Source organism: Manacus candei, unplaced genomic scaffold (genome assembly GCF_025592945.1).
Source record: "Manacus candei isolate 608988 ecotype Guabito, Panama unplaced genomic scaffold, ASM2559294v1 h1tg000028l, whole genome shotgun sequence".
Classification (NCBI taxonomy): Eukaryota; Metazoa; Chordata; class Aves; order Passeriformes; family Pipridae; genus Manacus; species Manacus candei.
Window position 1 is genome coordinate 9,353,247 of NW_026138076.1, and position 25,598 is coordinate 9,378,844.

General features: G+C 38.3%; 1 protein-coding gene and 1 long non-coding RNA gene across 4 annotated transcripts in view; one reads left to right on the forward strand and one right to left on the reverse strand.

Moving 5' to 3' along the window:
* Positions 1–113: 113 nt before the first annotated feature.
* Positions 114–25,598, forward strand: part of SLAIN2 (SLAIN motif family member 2) — a 36,628-nt gene continuing 11,143 nt past the window's right edge. Inside the window, exons 1-7 of one of the 3 annotated variants that reach the window (XM_051790009.1) lie at positions 114–570; positions 10,173–10,321; positions 15,086–15,250; positions 16,696–16,857; positions 18,072–18,431; positions 20,477–20,614; positions 22,426–22,490. In XM_051790009.1, the coding sequence (XP_051645969.1) occupies positions 215–570; positions 10,173–10,321; positions 15,086–15,250; positions 16,696–16,857; positions 18,072–18,431; positions 20,477–20,614; positions 22,426–22,475 (1,380 nt within the window). In that variant the 5' untranslated portion in view covers positions 114–214 and the 3' untranslated portion in view covers positions 22,476–22,490. Of the gene's footprint in view, positions 571–10,172; positions 10,322–15,085; positions 15,251–16,695; positions 16,858–18,071; positions 18,432–20,476; positions 20,615–22,425; positions 22,491–25,598 lie in introns of those variants that run through there. The other 2 variants (XM_051790007.1, XM_051790008.1) reach the window with 2 other exon arrangements.
* On the reverse strand, positions 19,530–25,582 carry LOC127472236 (uncharacterized). Its single transcript, XR_007904929.1, has 4 exons — positions 25,504–25,582; positions 22,722–22,876; positions 21,888–21,986; positions 19,530–19,794 (listed from the first exon to the last, which is right to left on the reverse strand). It is a non-coding gene; the product is annotated as an uncharacterized LOC127472236 (long non-coding RNA).

Below are 25,598 nucleotides of genomic sequence, written 5' to 3' on the forward strand. Positions count from 1 at the left end.
CCCAGGGAAGGGCGGCGCGGGGGGCGGTGCGAGCGGCGGCGGTTCCGGGGGCCGTACGGGGCGGCGCCCATGGCGGCGGCGGCCGGATGTGCGTCCTGCTCCCCGCCCCGGCCCCGCCCCGGCCCGGCCCTGCCCCGCCGCGGCCGCCTGGCCGCGTAGACGGGGCGGCGCGGCCGCCTCTGCCCGCGCAGCCGCCGCTCTGCTGGCGGGCGCCATGGAGGACGTCGGCTCGGGCGTGAACGCGGACGCGGAGGTGCGGAAGCTGCAGGAGCTGGTGAAGAAGCTGGAGAAGCAGAACGAGCAGCTCCGCAGCCGCCACGGCGCCCTACCCGCCGCTCCCGCCAGCCCCAAGCGCCTGCCGAGCGCCGGGCCCTCCCCGCCGCCCCCCGGCGCCTCCCCGTCGCCCGACGGCCGCTGCCTCAGTCCCCGGGCCGCCGCCCGGCGCTCGCCCCCCGAGGAGCCCGGCGGCGGCGAGGGCGGCGGCGGCAATGGCCTCCTGGACGAGGCGGCGGTGCTCAGGCCAGAGGAGCTGGAGCGGCTGGCCGGCTGCGATGAGGACGAGACCGGCTGGTGAGGAGCGGGCCGGGTGGGGATGGGGCGGGGGCGGGCTGGTGAGAGGGCGGTCAGGGCTCCGCGTCCCTTTCCCCCGCCGCGCCTGGGAGGAAGGGGCCGTTTCCAGGCGCGTCCCTGGTGTCGGAGGGGGTCTCGGGGCTTTGTGTGCGGAGGCAGCCTCGCCTTTTGAGCTGGGTGAAGGGATTAATTAGCTCTCAGAGACGTACCGAAGCCTGCCGGGGAAGGGTGTCGTGCCCTGCACAGCACATCGCATCTCCCCGCAGGCCCGCGGCGGCAGCGTTACAGCGAGTCCCTCGGAGACCAGAGCGGCTCCAGTGCTGCCGCAGGATCAGCCCTCAGTGTTTCCGCGAGTTCAGGAGATGTGGAGGCGTTGGGAAACTTGTGGGAAATTTCTTGGGTAGTTCAGAATTTGCCCACAGGTACTGTTACGCTTCAGATGTGTATCAGGCGTGTTTTATGCCTTGATTTCTTTTAGTTGTGAAGGCAGCAAGCGTAATACGCTTTTTCATCTCATAAACGTGTTGCCCTTAGGTGTTCTCGTTTGTTGCTAATGATGTAGGACCACGGCTTCCCTTAGATGATTCGTCTTTTTAAATGGACTGCTTATCCTGCTGCTTCAGCAGAAACACCTGCAGGTGGCTGTTCTCCTTGTCATTATTACACTTGGATGAGCTTTCACTGAGAATCAGGGTTTGCTCTCTCGAAACATCACGCTGTTGTCCAGCTGTCGTTTTGAAGTTTCCTATGACAGTTGTTGAGCAGCTTTAGAGCTGCAGGAGAAATAGTGGGGAGGAGCACAGTGTCAACAGAGAAATGCAAGGGAAGCATGTACAGGGAGGAAAAGTGTAACACAAGCAATCTAACTTGGGGCAGAACTGGTTGTAGGTTGATCTAAAAGGTCTTTGGAAGCAAACGTGCAGACAAATTTAAAAAACAAACAAAGATGTCTTTCAGATTTAGAAACGCCTTTAAAAATGCTGGAACGATTCCATGCATGAGCAATGTTTTAGTTGCTTAGGGAGGAGATAGTGTGTGCACTTCCTTGGAGAAGTCATTTGCCTGACTTCCAGTCTGATCCACTGGAGAAGTATGAGAGCATAAGTTTATTCTCATCCAACGCTAAATTAACACAAGGCATCATCTCCCAAATGACAAGTCTGTGCAAGGCAGCTACTCTTATTTCTCAGTGTATGCCTTGTAATCTGCTGGCTTATAGCCCTTGATGGAAATAGAATATAGTAAATTTGCACAGTAAGTTTAGAATGGGATGGCCGAGTTTGTCAGTGTCATGAACTCTAGTGACAATAGACGTTATAGCTTTATATGTTAATCCTAAATCATGGGCAGTATCTTGCATCTCTTCAGTGAGAGTTAATGTCATAACAGAGTGTGTGGTGACAGTGGTGCCATAAGTGCTGTGTTTTTGTTGACACGGTTCTGGACACTGGTGGGGCAGCCGCAGTGCTGAGCACTGTTTTGCTGGGCACTGCTCTTGCTGGTGTCAGGTGTTTGGCATGTTACTCATGCTGCCAGTTCTTGTGGCACCATCATGTTTCTGTGCAGGTTCTAGTCCTCAAAAGATAATAAAACTTAAATGCAGTCTTTTGCATGTCTTCATTTCTTTACTAGTGTTTTGGCAAGTATAATGCTAAAATATGTTTTAGCAACTAATTCAGTCTCAGATGTGGGACACTGACTGAGACACAAACACACCTAGAAAAGAGTAGTTGTTAAAATTTACTTATTGTTGCACACATCACAAAATATGAATGTGTAATTAAAAAAAATTGTCTTTTCCTACTCTAGTTTAATATGCAGTTAATGATAAATGTGGTTTGGCTAGACTGACTGATGGTTTTTTTGTTCTAAACTGCTCAATAAAAATGGAAGTCAAGCTCCTGGAATTTCTGAACACCTTTTTAATTCAACTATTGAGACACTAAGTACTTCAAAACCATTTTTGTTTCTTATGAAGGTAGGATGATTTTGGTTTTGTGCATTTGATGAATGGAGGTAATTGCTCTAAATGAAGTTTTCAGAGGGCTAGTGGAGCAATCAAAAAGAAACAAGCCTGTGAAGATAGGAGGGATGACGTGAGTAAGTGGATTTCACTTAAACTGTTTCATAAAGATCCTGCTCTTAAGGTCTTGGTTATGCAAGTTCTCTCAAAAAGTAATTGAATCAACTGAAAGGGTGAATGTACTTGATGAAATTTAAACCTAGTATGAACTCCTTCAGGTTCAAATGGATTTGAGTCACTACTGCTTAACCCAAAATCCTGTTTAAAATATAGGATTATACACTGTAAAGGTCAAAGATCACTTAGCAGCTGAGGAAATCTTTTGTGGAAACAAACTAAATTTAAATCATCGTTTGTGCGTAAAAAATTGATTAATCTTGCCTATTTTGCATATCTGCATAGAGAAGCTTAGATTTGTCTTTACTTCTGATTTCAGAAGGACCTTGCTGTGGGTGATAATAGATGATAAAGGGTGCTGGCTTTCTCTGTTCTTTTCTCTGTTTTGTGTAATACAGACATTTTCATACTCCATTACAAAATGGTCTGCAGCCCTGTAATGGCAGAAGAAATTGTTTTCTTCACCACAAAAATTACATTGCTTTACGTTAATGCTCACATGAGATTAGTGGCTGTGAATTTAAGCTGGAGCACTTGATACTGTGACTGAAATTGATACTGGAATGTGACATGGTTTTTTAAATCTACATTTTGGAGTTTATCAGCTCATTTTTAGCTTTTAGTTCTTTAAATACATTTAGATAAATATACACAGGACAGAAATTTAAAGTGAAAAAGTAGAGGAAAAGATAGAACTAGCTAACAAGCAAAGGAACTTTGATACTGCTGCTTTAGTAGCAGCATTAGCTATTAAAACAGCATTGCAGTATTGGTGAAATTTGGGACTGTTTATTTTTTTGCTCGTTTGTTCTTCCTCACTGTGGTTAGTTAAATCCAGATAGTTTTAAACATTTTAGCACATGAGACAATCTTCAAATTATGTGGTAAATTATTAACAATATTTCAGTGAATTTAGGTTGAGTTTCTTGTCCATATGCTTCTGAATCCTCTTTGATGTGCTGAAACTTTCTTCTTGATAGGGTTCCAAAGGTTGCAAATGGGCACATCTGCACCTGCATGCAGTACTGAGCTGTACCCAGTCCCATGGAGGCTTTGCTTTAGGACTGCTAATTATTTCCTTAAGTTATCCGTGACTTTCATAATCTATTTTATGGGTGTTCCTGTTTAGCTGTTCTTGAACCAGATTGGATCAAACTTAATTTTTTTCAAATTTCGATCTGAAGGGGTCTTTTCTTATTAATTAATTAAAAAGAAAAAAGGCCAGGAGAGGGGACTTCAGAGAAGTGGTATGTAGCTCCTTCCTTGCCTGACTTGCTGGGTAAGGTTGGGTGTGGATGTGTAGCATGTTTGAGACACCTGGGTAACAGCATGCAGGGTGGCTTCCTATGCTGCTTCTAAAAAGAGAGCTGTCTCAAGTTTATTGCAGGATAAATATGCACGTAGGCAATTACTGTAGATTAGTTAATGAGCTGTGAATCCACTGTAGGTTGCTTTGTGGTCACCTAGATTTTCTGAGATGAGTTCTTTTAAATGTGAGCAAAACATGCAGTGCTTTTCTTCAAAATTTACATGCAGCATGTACATAAAAGAGTATAGAGCTTGCTATGTATCTATTTTGTATGTGTAATTGCTCAGCAAACTTCAGGGCAGTTGTGTCCTCTTTCAATGACAGTGCTGTAAAACCTAGCCTGGCACTTAACAGTTTTCGTGTTGGTTTCATGTCCAGAGTCTCCTTGGTAGGGCTGAAATAGCTGCCGGTTGACTGAGCTTGTTTACAAACAAAAGGCAGCTATTTTGTGTTTAAAATTAAATTATTGGTGAACTGTTTATATTAACCTAGTAATTCAAAGTAATGGTTTCAGTGTTTTTTAAGACCTCAGTCAGATTGGTTGTGTATCCTGACTAGTTAAAATGAAAGGCACATACTTTTACTATTATACTCACTCTCATTCTGCAGCTATTTCTAATTTGCACCTCTTTATAATAGTTTATGTTTCTGTTCTAGCCATCCATTGTCTTTAGTTGGCTAAGTGGCTGTTTAGGGATATATGATTGTCATCTGTAATGATTGTCTTCCATCTAGTATTGCTTGATGTCCCTTGGGGACTACCATTGTTTTGGAATCCTAGTTTACCATAGTGAGCTAGTAAAGTATAGCATGAATATTTTAGGATAGAGCTCCACCTGAATGAAATGCCATTGCTGAAATTACGTTGCAGCATTTCCTGTTCAACTGCTAAATTTCATTGTATTAATGTGGTTTAGGGCTCTTGGAAGTTGGACAGGTTCTAATCAATATCTGTGCCATGGTCTAGGTAAAAGAGAAACTGATGCTTTTCATTTCAGATAATGTCTTCACAAACTAGGAAGGTAATATGAAAAGAAGCATGTAGAAGAACCAAGGATTACAGAAGTTGCCAGTTTAATCAAGTGAAACAACTGGTAACATCAAATAATATTCAGTAATGTCTTTGAGATATCCGTGTTTATCGTGTAACCGATACTTGAGGACTGGAGGAAGAATCCTGAGGAAGAACGTTTTTCCATTTCTAACTTCTTGTGTGATATTTATAACTTTTAAACATTCTTGATATTTAGATATAATAAAAGCTTTGATACAAGTTTCTTTTACTGTCTTAATGATATTCCTGAAATTTACTTCATAATCATATCTTGTTTAGATATGATTCTTATTTCTACTACTTGTAGGTGTTGTTAGAATTCTCAAGCCTAGTCATTAAACAGAATTTTATCTTGAAACACATTTAATAGGACACAGAACTTCTCAGCTTTTCTCTATTCCATGTAAATATCAACAATGCCACATTAGAGCACGTTTTAACAAATTCCTTATGAAAAGCTTCTCAGTGGACAGTTGGACAGTTTGTGTGACAATTCTAGGGAAGCTGCATGATGGTGTTTTTGAAGGCCCCATTTCCCATTCTGTGTCATGTCTTTCAGACAACAACATGTTCCTTTGGATGAGGAAATGAATCGTGCCTGTAATTTCCTATAACTAGCCAGGGCACTGCTAACTATCTTTAATTTTTGGGCACAGAAAGGTAGGTGTGTTCCAAATTGCACTTTGCAATCTCTCAAATATTCTTAATTCTACTTAAAAATCCCATCAAGTAGCTGAGATGTGCTGCTTTAATACGAAGATTTGATGAGATTGTCGAAGCATTTTTGTAGTATTCATATCCTGGACTTGATATGAATAGACCTGAAGTTTATTGTAACTGGTGCATCTCTGGGAACTAGAAGCATTCTTTGAAGTACATCTGAAAACTAGTAATTACAGGCTAAGTAATGTGTATCTCAACCAGTTATAACTGTTGCATAGGAACTTCCTGGGGTGGGAGAGAAGGAAAATCTGTGGGCCAGATATGTGCAGTAATGTCACTTAATTTTTGGATTGTTTTTTTTTATTTTTGACCAGAGATTCTCTTCAGATTTTTACCTGTTCATTCAAAATCCATTTTAAATTTTACTTATTTAAATTGCTTCAGGTAGGGTTTCCTGAAAGTTTTAGCTTGATCTAAAAGACTTTAGATTGACACTGTTGTGTTCAAAATGATCTGTTTCCAAGACTGCCCAGTATTATTGTCTCCTGATTTATTTATGTTCAGTTATTTATGTTTCATTGTGTAATTTCATTTTTGTATTTTAAAGGAAGTTATTACTGTTCTGTCCCTAGATTTCAACTTTTTCTCTTCCTTGTGTCTTCAGGTTTTTCATCCTGCTTTTGCCTGAATCATGTTTTGTCTGCTCTCATTTCATTACAACTGTTGTAGCTGTCATTTGCTTAAAGCTAATGTAGCTAAAATAAATGAGCTCTAACTCAAGTTCTTTCCACTTGCCATCTTTCTAATTCAAATCTGTGACTTCATGTTCATTTGCATGTTTCTCCTTCACTCTTTTACTGAGCAGTAGAAGAATTTTGCTACCAAGACTCTTCCTTTCTTCCCAATTAGATTATTGGCTTCTAGTTTTATGCCTGTGGCAACTAGCCTCTTGTATTTTAATGCATGGGGAGGTGTTCCTCAAGTGAGGTAATCCCTACACAGATATTCCATTTCTACCACAGTGTCATGTCCTCTTTCTTCAAAGCCCTTTCCAGCTCAGCTGCCCTAGTACAACATGCTACAGCTTGCCCTATTTGGCTGACATTACCGTATGTGCTTATAGTGACAGTAGTCTTTGTGCAGAAGCTCTGTCCTTTTCTGTGCTGCATCTTTCTGGAATTAATCAGTAGAGCCCCTGGCTGCTTTCAGCTTCAGGTTGGTGCTGCTGTGGCGTAGTTCACTAGTGACAGCCAAGGGAAGGAAGTATTACTGTGTGCAGCAGAATCATAGTGTCTGGGCTTCTTAATGCTGTTTCAAAATAGATCAAAGCTCCTGAGGATTGCTCCTTCTTTTTATATACTGTTTTCTTTTACTTGACCTTATGTCACTGGACTGTAGAGTCTTTACTCTCCTGTGGAGAATGGAGTGTAGGTTTCTGGTGTGTTAACATTTGTAGTATGGGTGGTAACTGTAAGTTGTCAGCTTCCTCAGTCGTTTTCAACTTCCTGTTTTGAGAAAGTGATTTATAGTGGTTAAAGATGTATGAAGTTATTCTGGTTGTCTTCAGTCTTGAAGTTGCTGTGCTGCCAATCTATGCTGTTGCATTGCTGTAGAATGCATTAACAGGTACAGAGGGATCTCTTCTGGAAAGCTCTTCAGCTAAGGAGGACTATATCTTTTGGGTCAAACAGTGGTCTGACAAAGATGATCATTTAGCTGTATGAAGTTATTTGTGCATACTTCATAGTCTATGTTCTTTTTCTGTTCCTGCTGTTGGGAAGAGAGTAAGAAGTAGTAGAGGCATCACTGATTCTTAGCCTTGTCCTTGGTCCTTTTGGGTTTTTTTAAATCCAAATTAGGCAAAGCAAGTAGAGTTAAGTCAGTCTCAAAACTTGACATTGGTTCTTCTTCATCAGATGGGAAATTAAGATCACTGCCTTGTAATGAGGTTTCATAATCGCATGATGTTCAAGAAACTGCCCTGAAAGAGCTGTTTCGTTACCACATCAATGTATATGTGCATGTCATGAAGCAGTGGAGTTGCATGAAATATGTATATCCTGAAGTTCTGTCCTTTCTTGAAGTATAAGTTATGAAACAAAGGCTGTTAAAGGAAAAGCAGTTGACTGGAAAGAGGTGGGAGAATATGCAATATATGTCTGGTTAGAAAGGAAGGTGGAGAAGTGGAAACTGTGAGCCTGGATTTGCTTCAATAAATAAACTATTTGTGAAACAAATGCAGCAGTTGGAAATTGCAGAAAAGAATGTGTTCAAGCTTAAACTATCAGGTGCAATTTTCATTAGAGCAATCTTGTAGGTTTGTTGAAAGTACTCCCTTGGTATGTCTCTCAAAGAGGACATGCACTTTAATGCCTTTTATACTGGATATTACTGTGAGCACTTCAAATGCGCATGGAACTTCTCAAAGACAGCAAGGCACGTCAGCTATCCAGAGAGCTAGGAGGGAGTGTGGCCTGTACAGGACAAAAGTTGTCTTTGTTGCCTTTGACACTTCTTTGTGTTATATAAACATACCTTAGGACAGAAAAGAGTATAGGCAAATAAATGCTAAAAAGACAGTAAATTCAGACTGTTAGAGAGATAGCATTTTTACTGTATGGAGATAATTGCAGAAAGTACAGAAAATTTTGTAATTGTTTACACAGAACTGTAAAAATTAAGTGATTCTTGTTCTTTTCAAGGATCTTCAGGGCTATAAATATGTGATGGGCTTTCAGCTCTTCTTGTGGGCAGAGTGCCTGTGAAGATTGTTAGGATTTCTACAAAATAACATGATACTGGCCAGAGCATAAACCACTTGAACTACAGTAGGTGGCAGTGGCTATTTGCCTTGTTACAAACAACTTCCTTTTTTGTTTGAAAACCTGGCAGCTAATAAAAATCTTGTTTCCTGTATTTGCAAGCATAGCTTGGTAATTCCAGTGTCTGAGGGCAGAGTGTTTCAGAGCGAACTCTAAACAAAGATCATGTTTTGGGTGAGATATTCGTGATGGTTTTATAATTATGCTTCTTGGGAAACTTTTTTAAGAAGTGAACTTAATGGTAGTAATTAAAAGAATAATCTTTTAAAGCTATTATAAAAGAAACAGTTCCAGTTCTAGAATTACAGAGGAAAGATCAGCTAATAATCTTGTAATGACAAAAGTTGTGGGAAATAACTCCTGTGTTACCGATGTCATTGGCATAAAGGAAACAATTTTTTGCTGTCTATTTTGTAAGGAAACATGACTGATTAGACTGTCAGATGTTTCTAAGTTACAGTGTGTGGCATACAGTCATATTCACTTGGAACATGAAGTCTGTCATTACTCCTAGAAGAAACACTCATTTAGCTGTTCTTGCATATGCGTAAGCTCTAGTTCTGGCTGTGCAGCTTGCAATTCACTGTTGTCTTTGCTGAAGCACATTTCCAAGTTTGGTTCTAGTCCAAAGTAAGGCTTAAGCTTCCCTATTTTGAGTGTGTGATTGGTTCTGACTTTTCTTTTACTCTCTCTGTTGAAAGAGGAGACTTTTCAGCTAAATTTCTTGAGCCTTTAAACTGGAACACTACTTTCTTCAATCATGGAATGTTGATGTTAAAAGAAATTAATGGAGATGCTGACAGACAAAGGCTTCGGCATGTCCTCAGAACAATATGATCTCATTGTTTCTCTCTACTCTATGTGCATTATCTCTTCTTCCTTGTTTCTGATGCTTGACTGTATACCCTTTAGGGTAGAGATAGTCCTTTTGTTCTGTGTTTGAAGAAAATGAAAGGATCAGGTGGTAGGATATAAATTATAAATAAAAATAAAATGCTTATTGTTCAAGGCTACTGAAATAATAGTTGTGTTTTGTGCACTTTAGCACCGCTCCTTGGCTGTTAAGATGATAATTGCTTGCTACATCTTTGGTTAGGAAAACAACAGTTCTCTATTGCATAGTGCTTTATTTCCTTCTTTCAGGTGAATGTTACTTAAATCTGAAAAGATAATCCCGGTTAGTGCATTTATGTGATATAGTGAAATTGTGCTCTATCTCATATTGGCCTCATTAGCCACCAGCGTGCCTGTAATAAATGTGGATAGAGCCTTCCTTAATCTTCGTTCGTGAAGCCCAGCCATGATGATGCATATACCTAACGTGTCTGAGAAGGCTTTTTTTTTCCTTGCATACCAGTTGGTATATCCTGGTATAGCAAGATAGGCAGAGCGCTCTTTGCCAGAAGTCCTTGAGTAGCCATATGTTATCACTTCTATGCTGTATCCAAAAAAGTTAATTGTAAGCTAAAATTTGTGCTTTCTTTATCTTTTGGGATTGTATTATAGTATAGATAGAGTATAAAAATAGCATAGTATGTGGTATTTTGTTGCATGCCTGATCTCATGCTCATTTTGTTTGTCCTCATAGATTATTTTTTTCCCCCTCTTTTCCAGGTTATATACATCTCCAAAGAAGAAACTGACTCCAGGGCAAAAATGTATCAGTCCATTAGTTTGGTGCAGGCAGGTACTGGATTACCCAAGTCCTGACGTCGAATGTGCTAAAAAGTCACTGATCCACAGGCTGGAACAAACAATGTCAGGTGAGTTCCTGCACACTAAAACCACTGGGTCGTATGTATTTACTCTGAAACACAGTCAAAATTAGCTGGTAGTTGTGAGATAAAACATTCAGCAGTTACTTGGGTCTTAAGTTTTTGTTATGTTTTACAAGGTGTAACTAATTCGACTCATTTTCTGAACTGTATGAACAAATGAAAAGGCGGCACAGATTGTGAGTCATGATTTCAGTTTTATACTATCTTCATAATTTGGGCAGACGTTTTCAGGAAGAAAGTGTTTTTAACTTGAAGGTTTTCTTGTCTTATTTTAAAATAGAAGCCTGTATTAAACTATCATAATTGTTAGGTGCTTTACAGCATGTTAACATGGTTTTCTGCTAGATTATCTATTTTATTTCATCTAAGGAAATGGAGGCTTAAGTTTGTGAATACTCTGGGGAGGTAATAGTTATTTCTTTTCCTCCCATCCCCAGTAACTTAAGATCTTGTTACAATCAGATTAAAAACCCCCAAAGTTTATGATTCTTCCTTGATACAAATTGCGTATGAAAACCTACATTCTCCATCCTTCTATTACCAGCATTTTTTATGTATGACCAGCAGCAAAATGCTGAAGGACTGATTAGAATTCTCTGTCCATCTGTTTTCTTGCTTTATTTTAATTTCTTTATTGGAGCCTATTTTTATTTTTTAAAATATTCTCCTGAGACAACTTACTTTCTTGCTATTAATAGCTGTTCTCTCCCTGTATTTCCATTTTTTTGCACTCTGCTACTTTTTTAACTGTTATGTTTAGTAGTTAGCAGAACAGCTGGACTTAAGCTAGGACTAAGTGAACACACACAGCTCCAGGAATGTTCCCAACTACCACCTTCTTTACATGGTTATATGTAAACTTTGTGCTGAGTTTATTTGACTGTAACTTTTTTCCCTTCCTTGGATCCTTTTCTGAAGCAATTCAGTCTTTTTTTCTGGTTTGTGCTAAAATTGTTCTTAATAAAATTTGAATCCATTTTTTATTCTTATAACAATCATAGGCATAGTGGTAAAAGTGCCCTCAATATGAGTCACCGTTGATCTTCTCCTGTTTCTTGTGCCTTTTTTATGCTGCCTGGACATCTGTTAACAATTTTCCTGGACAGTTAACATGATTTGCTACAGGCAAAGGCTGAAATTCTAAGCAAAGAAAAGTACCCAGATCAGAGGGATTTACAAATGATGATCCAAGTTTGGTAATTTGAATACTACTGAATATTTAAGACTGGATAGCAGTTGATTGACCTAATTCTTTTCATGGTTTACCTTCTTTTCATTAGTGAGTAGAAGTCTTCCAGAAGTACCACAAATTCTGTTACCCTTAGGGTATATCTTTAAAAATTCATAGTTGAAGCTGAATGGCAGGAAACTTCCCTATGAAATGCACATATTTGAAAGTTTGATCATTCAAACAATGTCTTTAGGTAACTTCACCTCATTTTTTAACTTAGACCCGAGAATCTGCCTCTGGCAGTGATACGTGAAAGAATATTACAATTCATCTAAAGTACTAATAGGAGAAAATACTAATGATAGAAGAGAAAGGCACTAATATTGCTGGTTGGAGCAGATTGCATGAAAAAATGAATTTGTAACAAAATAGAAAATTGTCCTTTATAGCAACCAATCTATTACAGATACAGGGTAGCAGGAAGCTCCACTGGAGGAGATGAGTAGTGCTGCTTGTAACCTTGTTTGTGTTTTCTACCCTACAACTTGAGGATTATCTTGTGACTCGCATTTTACATAACACTTATTCCTCATGGACCCATCACTTAACCTATTACTACCTGCTGCGTCAGTTTATCGATTTTGGTTCCAGTCTCTGTGGAGAAGGCTTTTTACACTACTGTTACTTTCTTTCCTAAATCCTTGCTGATGTTTCTTTTGCATTGACTCTTTTTAATGTTGTCAGTTCCTGTTGTTACCTCTTTCTAATTTAATATCTTTTCGCTGTTTCTCTCGTATTTCACATGTTCATATTCCATCCTATTTTCCACTGTGTGATAATAAAGGAGGGCAGAGCAGCTCTCAGCTCCAAACTACTGGGGGCAGTTACTGATGCACAGTGCCTTGTCACTATTTAGCTCAGGTTTACAGTTGCAGAGCAAGTCTTGCTCAGTGTTGGAAGCATGTTCAGACTAGAGGAAACCTTAGGTATATTCTGCACTCAAATTTTCCTATTTTCTACAGCAAGAGAGATTCATGACTGTTTTAACAAAATGTTAACTAAAAGGAATTAGATACTGCATACTGTTTCTGAATGTTATAAAAGAAAATTCATTAAAATAAAATTGTTGATCATCAACCCTCCCCTTTGGTATTTTGAGGGCTAATGTGTAATCTTTTGTAAGATAGTGTTTTATCCAATATAGGATCATTTAAATGTTAAAATGAGTTATCTGTCATGCTGATTTTGTCTGACACTCCTAATAAAGACCACATCTCTATTTGTAAAATAGCAGTGTCTTCCTGAGTTACAGAAATCCCTGTTGGAAAACCTTTAGGAGTTCTGGACCAGAAAAGAGTTTGAATCCAGCTTTTTTTTTCCTGGGAAAATGCTGAGGAAGGTAGAAGTTTACATTAGTTAGGATGAAAACTACTGTACATATCAAGGCTCATCATGTACCAGAGCAAACTTTTTATATGTAGCAAAAGTATACTTACTTTCATCTAAAAAAATCTGTGTGATCAAATATTTTGTATCATTATTGGTATGTACAAAGAGCCTGTTTTGAAGGTTATACAGTAATACAATTGTTTTCTGATTTGTGTTAGTATTTTAAAATACTTGTCTATGTAATAAGTACAAAAGAACTGTTGTGCAGTCTTACATTTTAGAGGTTTTTTTACTGACACTTTCTGCAAGAGATGAAAAGTAAATTATTTTTAGTGTGAGAAAAAAGATTCAGTTGGAATAGATGCTTTAGGATTCCTATGTGAACACCAGAACTTGCTATCAAAGGAGTGGCCTCTTGTAAGTCAACCAGAATACAACGAGTTGTAATTATTGGTTTTGTTAACTGAGCTTTGTAATAAAATGGATATTTCCCTTCTGAGACTCAACATAAAGTAGAGGTACCTCAAGAATACTTGCTAGAATTCACTGAATTCACTAATTGGTGAAATTAATGCATATTGTTTAAAACTTGCAGTGAAAGCTGAAATATAAGCATTCCATCCATCCTTCATCTATAACTGTCTTTTCACTCTAACTAAAATACTGGTAACATAACTGGTTTAGAAAGTACCTTTGCACAAGTTGCAGTTTGAGGAATTTGCTTCAAAGTCAACTTTAATTTCTACTGGTTTTGCCTCTGCTACATTCTGCCATTGGCTTGGTTGGATGACATTTTTTTTAGGGCACTACTAAAAACTTACTTAGTGATGCAATCAGTTAAAATACTCTAGATATTTTTAACTTAAATCCACTTTAGTAGGCCAGATGATAGTGCAGCCCCACCGTTGTTTGTACTGGACAGTTGAGGAGGTGTAGTGAGTAAGAACAGAGAAGGTAGGAGGAGCTAAAGCAGCCTTTGCTGCTGAAAGCAGCATTTCATGCAACTTCTTGTAATGTCAAAACAGCAGTGATTTTTAGTAAATAAATTGGAGTTCAATTCCTTTTTTTTTTTTTGTCCACTACTATCCATAGCCTAATTGCTACTGTGCTTATTGAAGCCCATCTTCACTAATAGAAATGTCACACAGCATTCTCTAAATAGCTTACTTTCTGTAGCTAGGTGAGCTGCAACTTAATCTAACCTAGATTTACATACCATCCAGTTAGGACCTCTAGCTTTCAGCTTAATGTTTTGTGATTTAATTTGATCTTTTATACACTCCTGTATAAATATACTTGCAGCAATGAAGGAACTGATTTTTACCAAAAGTGCCAGATTTTCCTTAGGTACCCACTTCCCCTGTTGAAATTCCATTTTCTATTATATTAAAATAAAGTGTAAAACTTCTGAACAAAATAATCAAATAAGTAACTATGCAAATCCTACACCTGGCAATTGGGGGAATTGCAGTATCATATGGAAAACGTTCACTAGTGGTTAACATTTATCTGAAAGTACTTTAGCATTGAAATATTTACAATAAATGGCAAAGGAAAGTACCCAATTTAGATCTTATATATGAGGTTGAAACCTGTGGATAAAAAGTCCAAAGTCATTAGAACAGAAGGGAATAACCCCTACAGTCAATTTGCTTTAGCCTGGTAGGTTCATGGTACCCAGAAATATAAGCAGAAGCATTTGCCTGACTTAATGCTTTTTCATTTTAGCATATGCTTAGGGAAATTTTGTAGGTGGTATTGCTTAGTTCTGTGGAAGTATTGTGTGATCTCCACAGGTCTGTGAGTTCTGGAGGACTCGACTTCGTGGTATGCTCTGGTTTGTATGCAATTGTGCATCGGATGTACGTTAACTACTTAGCTACTACTGTCCTCCTGCTTCACAGCACCAACACTGGACATCTTGAAGAGATCAGTTGTAGTGATCTTAGATCTGACTGCTATGATGAAAGTACTTATCACTATCTTGTCTTGTCCTCTTCTTCCTACTCCTTTCACAATGTGGTTATATCTAGGGGACGAAGAAGTCAGTTGAAAAACTTCCTGGTGTCTGAAATTTTCTACTTGAACTGTACAGAAATTAAATCACACTGAAGATACCATATAGTATTGTATTAATTTTTCATTGGTTCCTTCAGTATAATTCATCACTTTTCTCCTCTTTCTTACAGCTCTCAAGAGACAGAGTTTGTACAGCAGTCCTTTCAGTGCGGTCAGTTACGCAAGCTCCTATAGTCCAAATACCGGTAGCCCCTACAGCAGTGGTTTTAACTCTCCCTCCTCAACACCAGTGAAATCTGCTTTAGTGAAACAGCTCATACCTCCTGGTACCTCAGGTAAATGTCTGTGACTGTGTCTTTTGCTGTCTTCTTCCTCCTCTTCCTTTGAAAAACATGCTCAGATAGATGACTTTGCATTGAACTAGAGTAAGAAAGAAACCAAAACCTTGTCAGTCTTTTGTAGGATGTTTGCAGTACTTAAGCTTTTTAGGAAAGTCTTTTTTACAGACTTTCTGACATGAGATACTTATTAAAATGTTTTCTTCGGATGTCCACGTGCCAAAAAATCACTGATCTATACTGGCAGTTAGATTAAAACAGAACCTTAGTCCTGTGGAGTCCCAAGGTCAGTAAGTGCCTTTTGGAATTGACTGACATGTAAATTGCGTGGTAGGTATTCAAACCTTAGGTGCTGGTAGCTGCGAAGTCTTTGCAGCTACAGTTGCAATAGTTAGTAAACAGTAGGTTTACTGACTGAAACATTTGGTATGTAAAGTATCCATCAGTACTTCTGAGATGTGAACTATAGAATCTAAGAAGATGCATTTTTTAATTAAAGGCATTCCACAAGGCTTTGCAGCTATCAGTGTAAACACTAAATTCAGATGATGTTTTCTGCCTTTATTCTACACCGTAGATGTTTTCTTTGCGTGATAAAAATTGATGCCTGGAACATATCACTATTCTGAAGTCATACTGTTGGCTTATTGTATATACTTTAACTAAAGTTAGCTTACAGGGAAGGTGAAAAAAGCACTGCATTGACAATCCAATTCTCTGTAGTTCAGTGTGGACTTGTAGAGAAGCCTGCACTGCACCAGAGGCATTACTCAGGTTTTGTCTTCATCTCTCTAACTCTGCTCTGCATTATGTCCTACAATGGTGTGTCTGCCTGAGGAGGACAGAGATGTAACAGGCAATGGGATGTCAGCCAGAAGGCAGAAAACAGGAAGAGTTTTTCCTTGTTCTAGTTTCCATGTTATAGTTTAGCAGAGATATGTATGTGGAACAGATAGTATTTTCAGATAAACTGTATTTTAAGCATTCCAAACTGAATCAATATTCATTGGACCAGCATGTCCTTACCACTAAGAAAGATCTAGTCAAACTCATGTCTTACAAGGTAGTAAGCAGAGGTGAGAATGAAAACATAAATGGAACCAGGTATGCAGTTGCTTTTGTTTGTAGAGCCGTGCAAACTTCATAGCAGTTGAAACATGGTATGATAGAACAGACTATATGTCACTAATTTGTTTAGGTACCATTGCAATGATTTTATAAAGTTGCCTGTTTTTAGAAGGTAATGGCTAAGCTCTGCTTTTGTAACTTATATTTTCACCCTAGGTTAGCAATCAAATGTTTCAAATGGTCTGTCAGACTAAATGTCTCAGTAATAATCTGTTGTCAGATTGGTAGTTCTTTTACTGGGAAAGGAAATGCAGCTTCCTTTTTTTTCCTTTCTTTTAAGTAACATTTCCTGTTACCTTATTTTCTTTCCATAGGTCATCTTAAAAGTTCGGGAGATAGAAATCCTCCGCTAAGTCCACAGTCCTCTCTGGACAGTGAATTAAGTGCATCAGAGATGGATGAAGACTCTATTGGGTCTAATTACAAGTTAAATGATGTTACAGATGTGCAGATTTTAGCACGAATGCAGGAAGAAAGTAAGTGGCTTTTTTTCTGAAAATGAAGTGGAGCCATTGGGGTTTTTCATTGAATAATTCCAGTCGCACTTGCTTAGCAATAACGGAAAAGGGATGTACTGTGAATGTACAGGTGTAGGTGACCCAAGAAAGATGGTTGAGGGCTTAAGCCTCCAGGCTAAGGAAAGGAAGTTGCTGTGCAGAATTGTTCTTTAGGGACAATGGACAAAAAATGCTGGAGAGTATGAATCTGTAAGATAGAGTATTTGCTAAAAGGATGGTGGTTAGAATGGACTACTGCCTGTCACCATTTTTCTCAGGAGGTATGTGCCTTCCTGATGTAATCCAGTCTTGTTGACATCAGTGCTTAAACCGTAATTTAAATCACCAAAATGTAAAATCACTACGGCAAAAAATAGTTTAAAAAGCACCTATATAGATGTCTCTCTTTTATTATAGCTTTAGTTGAGACTGTCTTTTTGTCCCTCTGAGTTTGCAGAAAGTGGTAATAATTTCAGTTTTCTAACAGTGTGGTCTCCTGATTATTGTGCATCCTCATCAGTGAAAAAAACCAAAACCAAAGGCCCAATATATGTATTTTTTTATAAATTATGTACGTGTGCTACCCTAATATATTAGATACACAAAAATGCACAAATATATGCAACATTATAACTTTTAAAAGCATGAGATAAAGACAAAAATAAATGCTGTTTTAAAATACTGGTTGTACAAATTTTTGTCCTGTCCACCAGTGGATTCTTTTGTGTACTCCTGGGTGTGTGGGCACCACACTTCAGAGACCACTGATCTAACAACTCCAGTTTCTCTGGGGGCAGCTTATCATGCTGCTTGTTTGGTTACATTAACTGATCTATTGCAAGAGACATTTCATTGTGGCTGCTATAATGGTTATACGATGTTATATGATACCAAAACTAAGGTGTAGCCTGTGTTGCTAGAATCCAGCCTGGGAGAGGAGAGGAACAAGTAAGTACACAATACATCTATACTGATGATTGCTGTACTAGGAAATGGAATGTGCTCACCTACTTATTTCAAGTCATTATTAGCTGGTAGACAACTTTCTGGTACTAAACTGAATTCATGTAATGCTTCAAATAAAAGGTGAGCCAAATTTGAGTTGAGAACTGCATAGATATTTGTAGGCACTGTCTCTAGTGTGAACCATCTGTGTGCTGGAAGCAAGTAAACAATGTTCTCATTGTTGCCAGGCCTCCGGCAAGAATACGCAGCAACTGCTTCTCGGCGTAGTTCTGGTTCCTCTTGCAATTCTACAAGGCGAGGCACGTTCAGCGACCAGGAGCTTGATGCGCAGAGCTTAGAAGATGAGGAAGATGGCACACATCACACAGTGCACCCTGCTGTTAGCAGGTTCTCACCATCACCTCGCAGTTCTCCCTGGCCTTCACCAAAACAATCTCCAAGAAATTCACCTCGCTCCCGCTCGCCTGCTCGCAGCATAGAGTACAGTCGAGCGTCACCACAACCCATGATTAGCCGTTTACAGCAACCTCGTCTTTCACTTCAAGGCCATCCTACAGACTTACAGACTAGTAATGTCAAAAGTGAAGGTAAAAAACTGTCTCAAAGTTGTTACACAAGTAGTTTAGATAGTGTGCAGTACTAAAGCTATATGCCTATGTAACATCATGGTTTAATCTCTGAATTGTTGAAGAAAAAGCAGAGCAAACAAAGCATCAGTTCTGCTGGGGAACCCTTATAGTCAGATGATTTGATAGACTTATATTTATTTTAGATGTTATCCAGTCACTGAATATAATTGAGTTTCATGGTGACCAAGGTCTATCTTTGGCAGGCAAATGCACAAAAATAAAGCAGGGAAACTATCATTGACCACTATGGTTACGCCTTGCAGATGACAGAACAAAATGCAGAGGAAAGTAACTGTGGTCAGATAAGGATAACATGGCAATTTATGCCTGCTTGTAGCCTGTGAGACAGCTGAATGCTTTCTTCTGGCAGCACAGGACTCTCAACTCTTTGACAATGAATGTGGCCTTAAAAATATTAGTACTTAACTCACGCATTTGTTGGATATTTTAGATATCTCAAAGCTGTGTAAACTGCTGCATGATAAAAAATAAAGCTTGCAGTAAACTCAGTGTACTTATACTATATTGGCATAGAACAAAATAATGTAATCCTGATAGGATTTTTCTTGAATGTACTTTTTCCTGGTAGCAATCTGGCAGAAACTCGTTTAACTGGGCTGAAATTTTGCAAGCATATTCCCATTTCAGCAAGCATAGTTTTTATCTGGCAAATAAAATCTTAAATTTAGAAAGGATATACATACAGATAGTAAGAATTCCCCTTATTAGTAATAGTGGCTTGGGGAAATTTTAGGTATCCACAGCGCAAAAGGTAATCAATTACATTGTGATTACCTGTTGAGAATTCTTTTCCCGTTCTTTTCTGGGATTTTATGAAAGTCTTAATGCATGCTAGATGAGCTGCAACAGAAATATCCCATGAGAGGCAAGGTACCAAAAGCTGGTATCCCACATACTAGAAGGATCAAAATAGAGTGTGTGATCATGTGTTTCTGAAACACTTCCAAGGAATTCTTTTGCGGTGATTTTTGTGCAGCTGAATGTTGCTTGGATGTTCAGAGTTGATACAGCAGCAACCAAAAAAAGTTGTTCAGGTTTTCTTTTTTTTTGGCTAGAATGTTTGAAGGGAAATTTGGTTGACAGGGTTCAGCGGTGTACCCAACTGCAGTGCAAGTTGCTACTTGCCGAAAGTACACTTGTAGGAATATTCAGCTGCTGAAGATTTAGTTTTGTTTTCATCTTTAGTGCTTGTGCATGGTTAACATACTTCTTCCCTGCATCCCTCTGAAGAATCAGGTTGGCCACTCATCCTGTCAAGGCATCTGCAGTCGTCTGTCCAAAGTATGTCATCAACCCAGCTCTGCATGGGTTGGAGAAACACAGAATGTCATTAGACTTAGAAATATTTAATGGCATCTTTTTGTATTCTGTGAGCAATGGTACAAATGTTAGTAGGCCCTTGAAGAATCAGTATTAGCTGAGTAGATAGTCAAGTCATATGTGAAAGATGAAGCATAACTGGACACTTCAATAATTTTGAATGCTGTGTATGAAGAGGTTCTTTCCAAGTGGGTGGCTGATTTTTGTTGTATAATGGGCTGATGTGGGACTAGGCAGTCTCAAAAATTTACTCAAATACCTATGTTTTTACTCTTCAGGCAAGCATTCTGTTATAAACAGGTAAATAATTCAAAAATTGTGTAAAACTGCAAATTAGGTTTGTCTATCCAGTTTTCATAATAGTACAACAAAACTCAGAGAATCATAATCCAGTTATGTTTCAACTTCAAAACACAGTATGCTTGCCTTTTTTCACCACAGGTGAAAAATGTACATTCTTGCTTTTTTAGATGGATAAATATTCTGTATGTGATAGATCTGAGAAGAATTAATGTAACAAAATATGCTTTTAAATCACGGTGTAATTTTATGTGGCTAACATTTTGCATCAGTGAGATTTGGGGTTCAGCTACAGATTCACAACCTGACCTTTGTCCAGCATCACACTACATGTTGTGGTATCTTTGTATTATTTTGTACAGAAAAACTAAGGCGTAGTCTTCCAAACCTGTCCAGGACACCTAACATCCAAGCTGAGTCTGTGAAAAACAGCAGAAGTGACTCAAACTTTCAAGTGCCAAATGGAGGAATACCTCGCATTCAACCTCAAGCCTCAGCCAGTAAGTACCTTTAGTGCAAATTCAATGTAAAATTCAGAATTAAGTGATGGTACTCAGCTGTCTTCCAGTTTCATGGCAAAATGAAACATTGCATGCCACACTGGAGATGCTAGTCCTGATTTTTAATCAGACCTGTGTGAATCTGCTTTTTTGGTACACAAAATCTGGTACTCATTATATTAAAAAAGTCTGATTTCTTATTAAAGTGTCATTCATAGTTTCTTAAAAATATATACAGAAGTAATATAAAGAGTATAAATACAGTATTTGGACATTTCAGAAACTTTTTTTACTAGGCTCTGAAAAAACAGCTGTATGATATTTATGTTGTTTTTTTTTTTAACTATTAAAACCTGATCTTAAAATGTTAATTTAAGTTTAACCCATCTGCAGTTTCTTTTCTTCTTTCCTTTTTTTTTTTTTTTTTTTGGCACTTGGAAATTATATATCCAGTTCCTGATTTTATTTACTTTTTAAAGTGTCAATTACTTCCTAGAAAAGGTTTGGATGAACCTGTGTCCCATGAAACAAATTGGCCCGTTGCTGGACTACTGTCTGCTATTTTGTCCCAAAGTGAACTGCTGATATGAGGATACTGCTAATCTCACAAGTCTCTTAAAAATAGTGACCTTAAAGAAGCCAAAGCAAATGAAACTTAAATATTCAGTGTTTCTTTATATGCCAATATTGCCAGTTCCTGTTGTTCAAATGTTTACTGACCATTTTATTTTAAAACAAGTTTCTGAATTTAATAACCTTATGTGACATTTTAAAGGGAAGAACATATTATGAATATTATTATGTGAAAAGCCTTGAACTATAAAAGTTCTTTGATAAAAGTTCGTCAGTAATCTAAATATTTGATGGGAAATGTAAAATAATATTTGTGAATTAAAGTAGAGAGTTTTTTTAACCCAACAAACAATGGAGGCATACTGGTAAACCTAGTTGGGTCTCCTTAAAACTTTCAAAACAGTGTGTTGATGCTACCAAATACAGTTAAGTACGGAATATGGAATACAGACCATGCCAAACACTGCATGATTTCTATCTCTGTAGTGACTCAGACCAGCTGTAAGGTTGTGTGGACAGTTAGTCCCAGGTACATGATACTTACTGTAGTCAAAAAAGTTAGTGTGACTTTATGATTGTTCTTATAGGTTACTACAGCCTCCTTTTACCTTGTCCTCCTTCTTCCACCATTCACAAAGACTCAGAAGGTGGGATTTCCAACTGAAAGGGCATGTGTGTAGTTCAAAAGCAGGAGTGTTACCTGTTACTCAGGCTTATCAAACTGTAGAGTATTCAGAGCAGTTGGACAGTAGCTCTCCAGCTGTGCTATTTCTGTGATAGGAAGAATAATCAAAATGACCTGAAAGAAAAATGAAGGAAAATTATTTGTAGTAAAAATCTGTACAGATTTTATTTGGTGTTTTAAAATAGAGTGAATTGGGAAGGGAAGAGCCCAGAGGGCAACTTAGTTAGCTAGAAGGCTATTTCCAGAATGAAAAGTATATTCATGGTGAAACTCTATGGATAGATCAGACAACAGAAGTCTCAATAGTCAATATTTAGTCAATTACTTCATTGTAGGAACCAAAGTGGTGTGACTGTGGTTATATGTTCTTTTTTTTTTTTTCCAACTTGTGGATGCATTAAGAATCACAGAAATCATTAGGCAACTTTGCTTGCCTTTCATGGAATATTTCCCCAAATGTGAACCGCTCTAGACCAACTTACATTTAAATGTAAGTTAAGTATCATTAATAAAGGCCAGATTTCTAGCTTTTACAGTTTCCCTGCTCTTACAGATGTTTGTCAGAGTCTTGCTATTGACAATCGTAAAACGGTTTGTGTATGAAGTCAATGAGTAAGTATCTTTGCTTAGTCTGAATTAAAAAATTTTCTGCAAAAATGTACATTGTATAAAAATTTCCAGAATTGTGTCCTTTTTATTGTATACTTTTTGTTTTATTTGGTTTGTATTTTGTCACTTTGCACAAAGCACTGTTAAATTGCAGCAAATTTTTGTTTTCCCTTGGCATTGATTTCTGGGTCTTGGGATTTCAAGCTTCCTCATACACCTGCTAGTTTTGCATGAGCTTACCTTTGCAAGGACGCTGGCTTGCCACCCGAAGTCACTACTTTTCTCCTTGTCAAGGATTTGCGGTTCATAATTTACTTGCACATGTGCTGTGGCTGCAATACTGAACTTGCTATGGTTGCTGGCATTCAAAAATGAGCTAGGAATCCAGTAAGTTTCTGAAAAGATAATTCCTCTTACGGTTATATAGGCAAATTGAACACACTTGCTTACACAGAAGAGGGAAGACGGATAATATGTTTAGAAGTACAACTGTAAAACATGAAAATATTTGACATTTGAAGTTTTAGGTACAATGCAGTGAACAAGCCAAATTATTCTTGAAAAGAGACTGAGTGAATGAGATAAAAATTATAACAATTAGAATGTTCATTTACATCTGATTCTCCATGCCATTATGCAGAAAGTACTTTTTTATATGACAGTCAGTAAATATTTCGCATTAAAACCCTGGAAGATACAGTAATACTTGTGTCGTGCTCCCCGAGGAATAGGAATTATCTAAAGTGTTAGTGATGGGAAGTCTCTGTACTTGGGTCCTGCACCACATAGATTGTGCAAAGCTGTAGAATTTGTAGGATGGCTTCCATGTAGGAGCTGCCTGCTTTCTAGTGGATTGTGTGACGCTTTTGTACTTAGTGGCACTGTGAGCACATGGATTTTAAATCTTTAAGCAGAGATAAATACAATACTTTCTCAAAGAGCTGTAGGCACTTTATCAATAAAGTGACAGTCTGCTTGCCAAGATCCAACTGCTTGGCATGTTCAGAGCAAAAGGAGGAAGAGTAAGTTTTGAGGAAACTAACTATTCTAGTTTGGCTGATCAGAAGTAACCACTTGTATTTCAGTGCACACCATTTGTGACAGGTACTGCCACAGCATACAGAGCACTTCAAGAGCAGCAAATGGTGTGGATAAGTGTGCTTATCCACATGCTTATCTCAAACTGCATGTTTCCTCAGCACTGTTCAAAGTGTGCTGCCTAAGTTTTTTGCACTGTGGTTCGGTGCACAGAAATGTTTAGTTACTGAGTGTCTGTTTCATGGAGTCTCCATTGAGAAGGAAGGAATTTGATATATATGTATTTAAAATTCTTTCCATATCATCCCACATCTCTGACTTGCAAGAAGTGTGAATAATGATGGGGGAAGAAAGTGCCATGTGTGGTAGCATATTTAAATCTGAGTGAATTAGGGCAAAACAAATTCAAAATAAGAAGGAAGAAGCTGTTCATTATTTTGTGTGGTAAAACAAAAACACTGATTCAGTAAAAAAATGGTATAGTGGAATACTTGAGGACTGAAACACTCTGGCTGCTGGTCTGCCTCAGTACATTTCTAGGAACTGTGCTCATTTTTAAAGGTCTTACTGTCCTTTATTGGCTGTGGATGGGTATACCTTAAAAAAAGTTTATTGGAAGACCTTATGCCAGAAGTTGAATCAGAATTGCATATTGCCACATGCTGTTTTGTATTAGATTCTAGTTGGTAGAAGGAATAAGACTTTTATTCTTAATATACACAGGCAGCATTTTACTGTGTTTATGAACACTTTAATTCCTCTTTGCTGTTTGTTGAAAATGACAGTTTTAGTTAGTTATTAAGACTGAACTGAATAGACCCCCTAGTCATATTTTCAGCATGATGTTGAAACACATGATGAACTTCTTTTATAGTTCTTAAAATACTGTGAAGTTTGCACTAACTGAAGGGTAGGAAAGGTGATGGCAATTATATGCTATTAAGTTTAGAAAAGGATTAACTAATGTTATTAGGATTCTAACTGTTCTTCTCCTACCTTCTTTATTGTGATATTCACTGGTGATAGGATTACTGAGCTTCTTACTCAGGGTCAGGATCTTTATGCACAGCTGTTCCCCCATCTTTCTTCCTTCTCACTATGGAAATAAGCCTTGCTAGTGCAATCAATTTTATGCTAGTATAAAACTCCATACATTGAGGTGAGCAGAGATGTTTATTCACACATCATGTTACAAAGACTGTCTGAAGGCAAAGCTTTATTTCATTGACTGCTTTCCTCCTTCCCCCCTTAAAATATGCTGCGGTGAAAATACAGAGTCAATGCATTCCTTTTGGCAATAGGTAATTCTCTCCATGCCAAGACTCTGCAGCTCTTGGAACGCTGGCTTCTCTCTTGGTAACTGGTAGGTAGTGAGGTCATTTCAAGGCAATACCAGCCCTTGAATGTTACTAGAGAAAAGGCAGGACACAGGAGCAAAGAAGCAATAAAAAATAGATTCCATCATGTTGTGTACATGCTGGCAGCTGGTAATTCTTAACCTTAAGTCTTCATTTGAAGTTTGAGTCCTCTTGCATACCCTTTTGAAGAGGGGAAAAAAGATATCTGGCTAAGTCTCCATAACTGGAAAACACAATTTGTTTATATGGTGATCACATTCGACAAAGATTTATGCCTTTCTTTAGTGTTAATATATTTTTGAAAACACTATTAAAATGAAAAGTTTAGTCTTGCTAGGTCAAATATGACAGTTTAATTTTCATCTTTGTATCTAATCTTGCACTCATATTGCTGTAGCATGTTTGCTAGGTGGCTTGTTCTCCCTTTGGTGTATTAATTTTATTTTTTTTTTTGCATTTCTGGGCTTTTTGCCCTGCAAGAAGCTTTACTCTTACTGAATCTGCGCATTTTGCACTGCAAAATTTCTGACACACTCCTCTGTAACTTTTCGTCATTAAGAGCAAGAACCATTCACAAAACCCCATCACTTCCAGAGTCATAACTGCTTTTTGAGTGTTTAACTCACTCTGTTCCTTGATGCTTCACAAGTGGATGCAATTCTGAAACTTCCAGTAAATTTAGTTTCCTTATCTTCTTAGACAAATATAACACTTCTTGTCT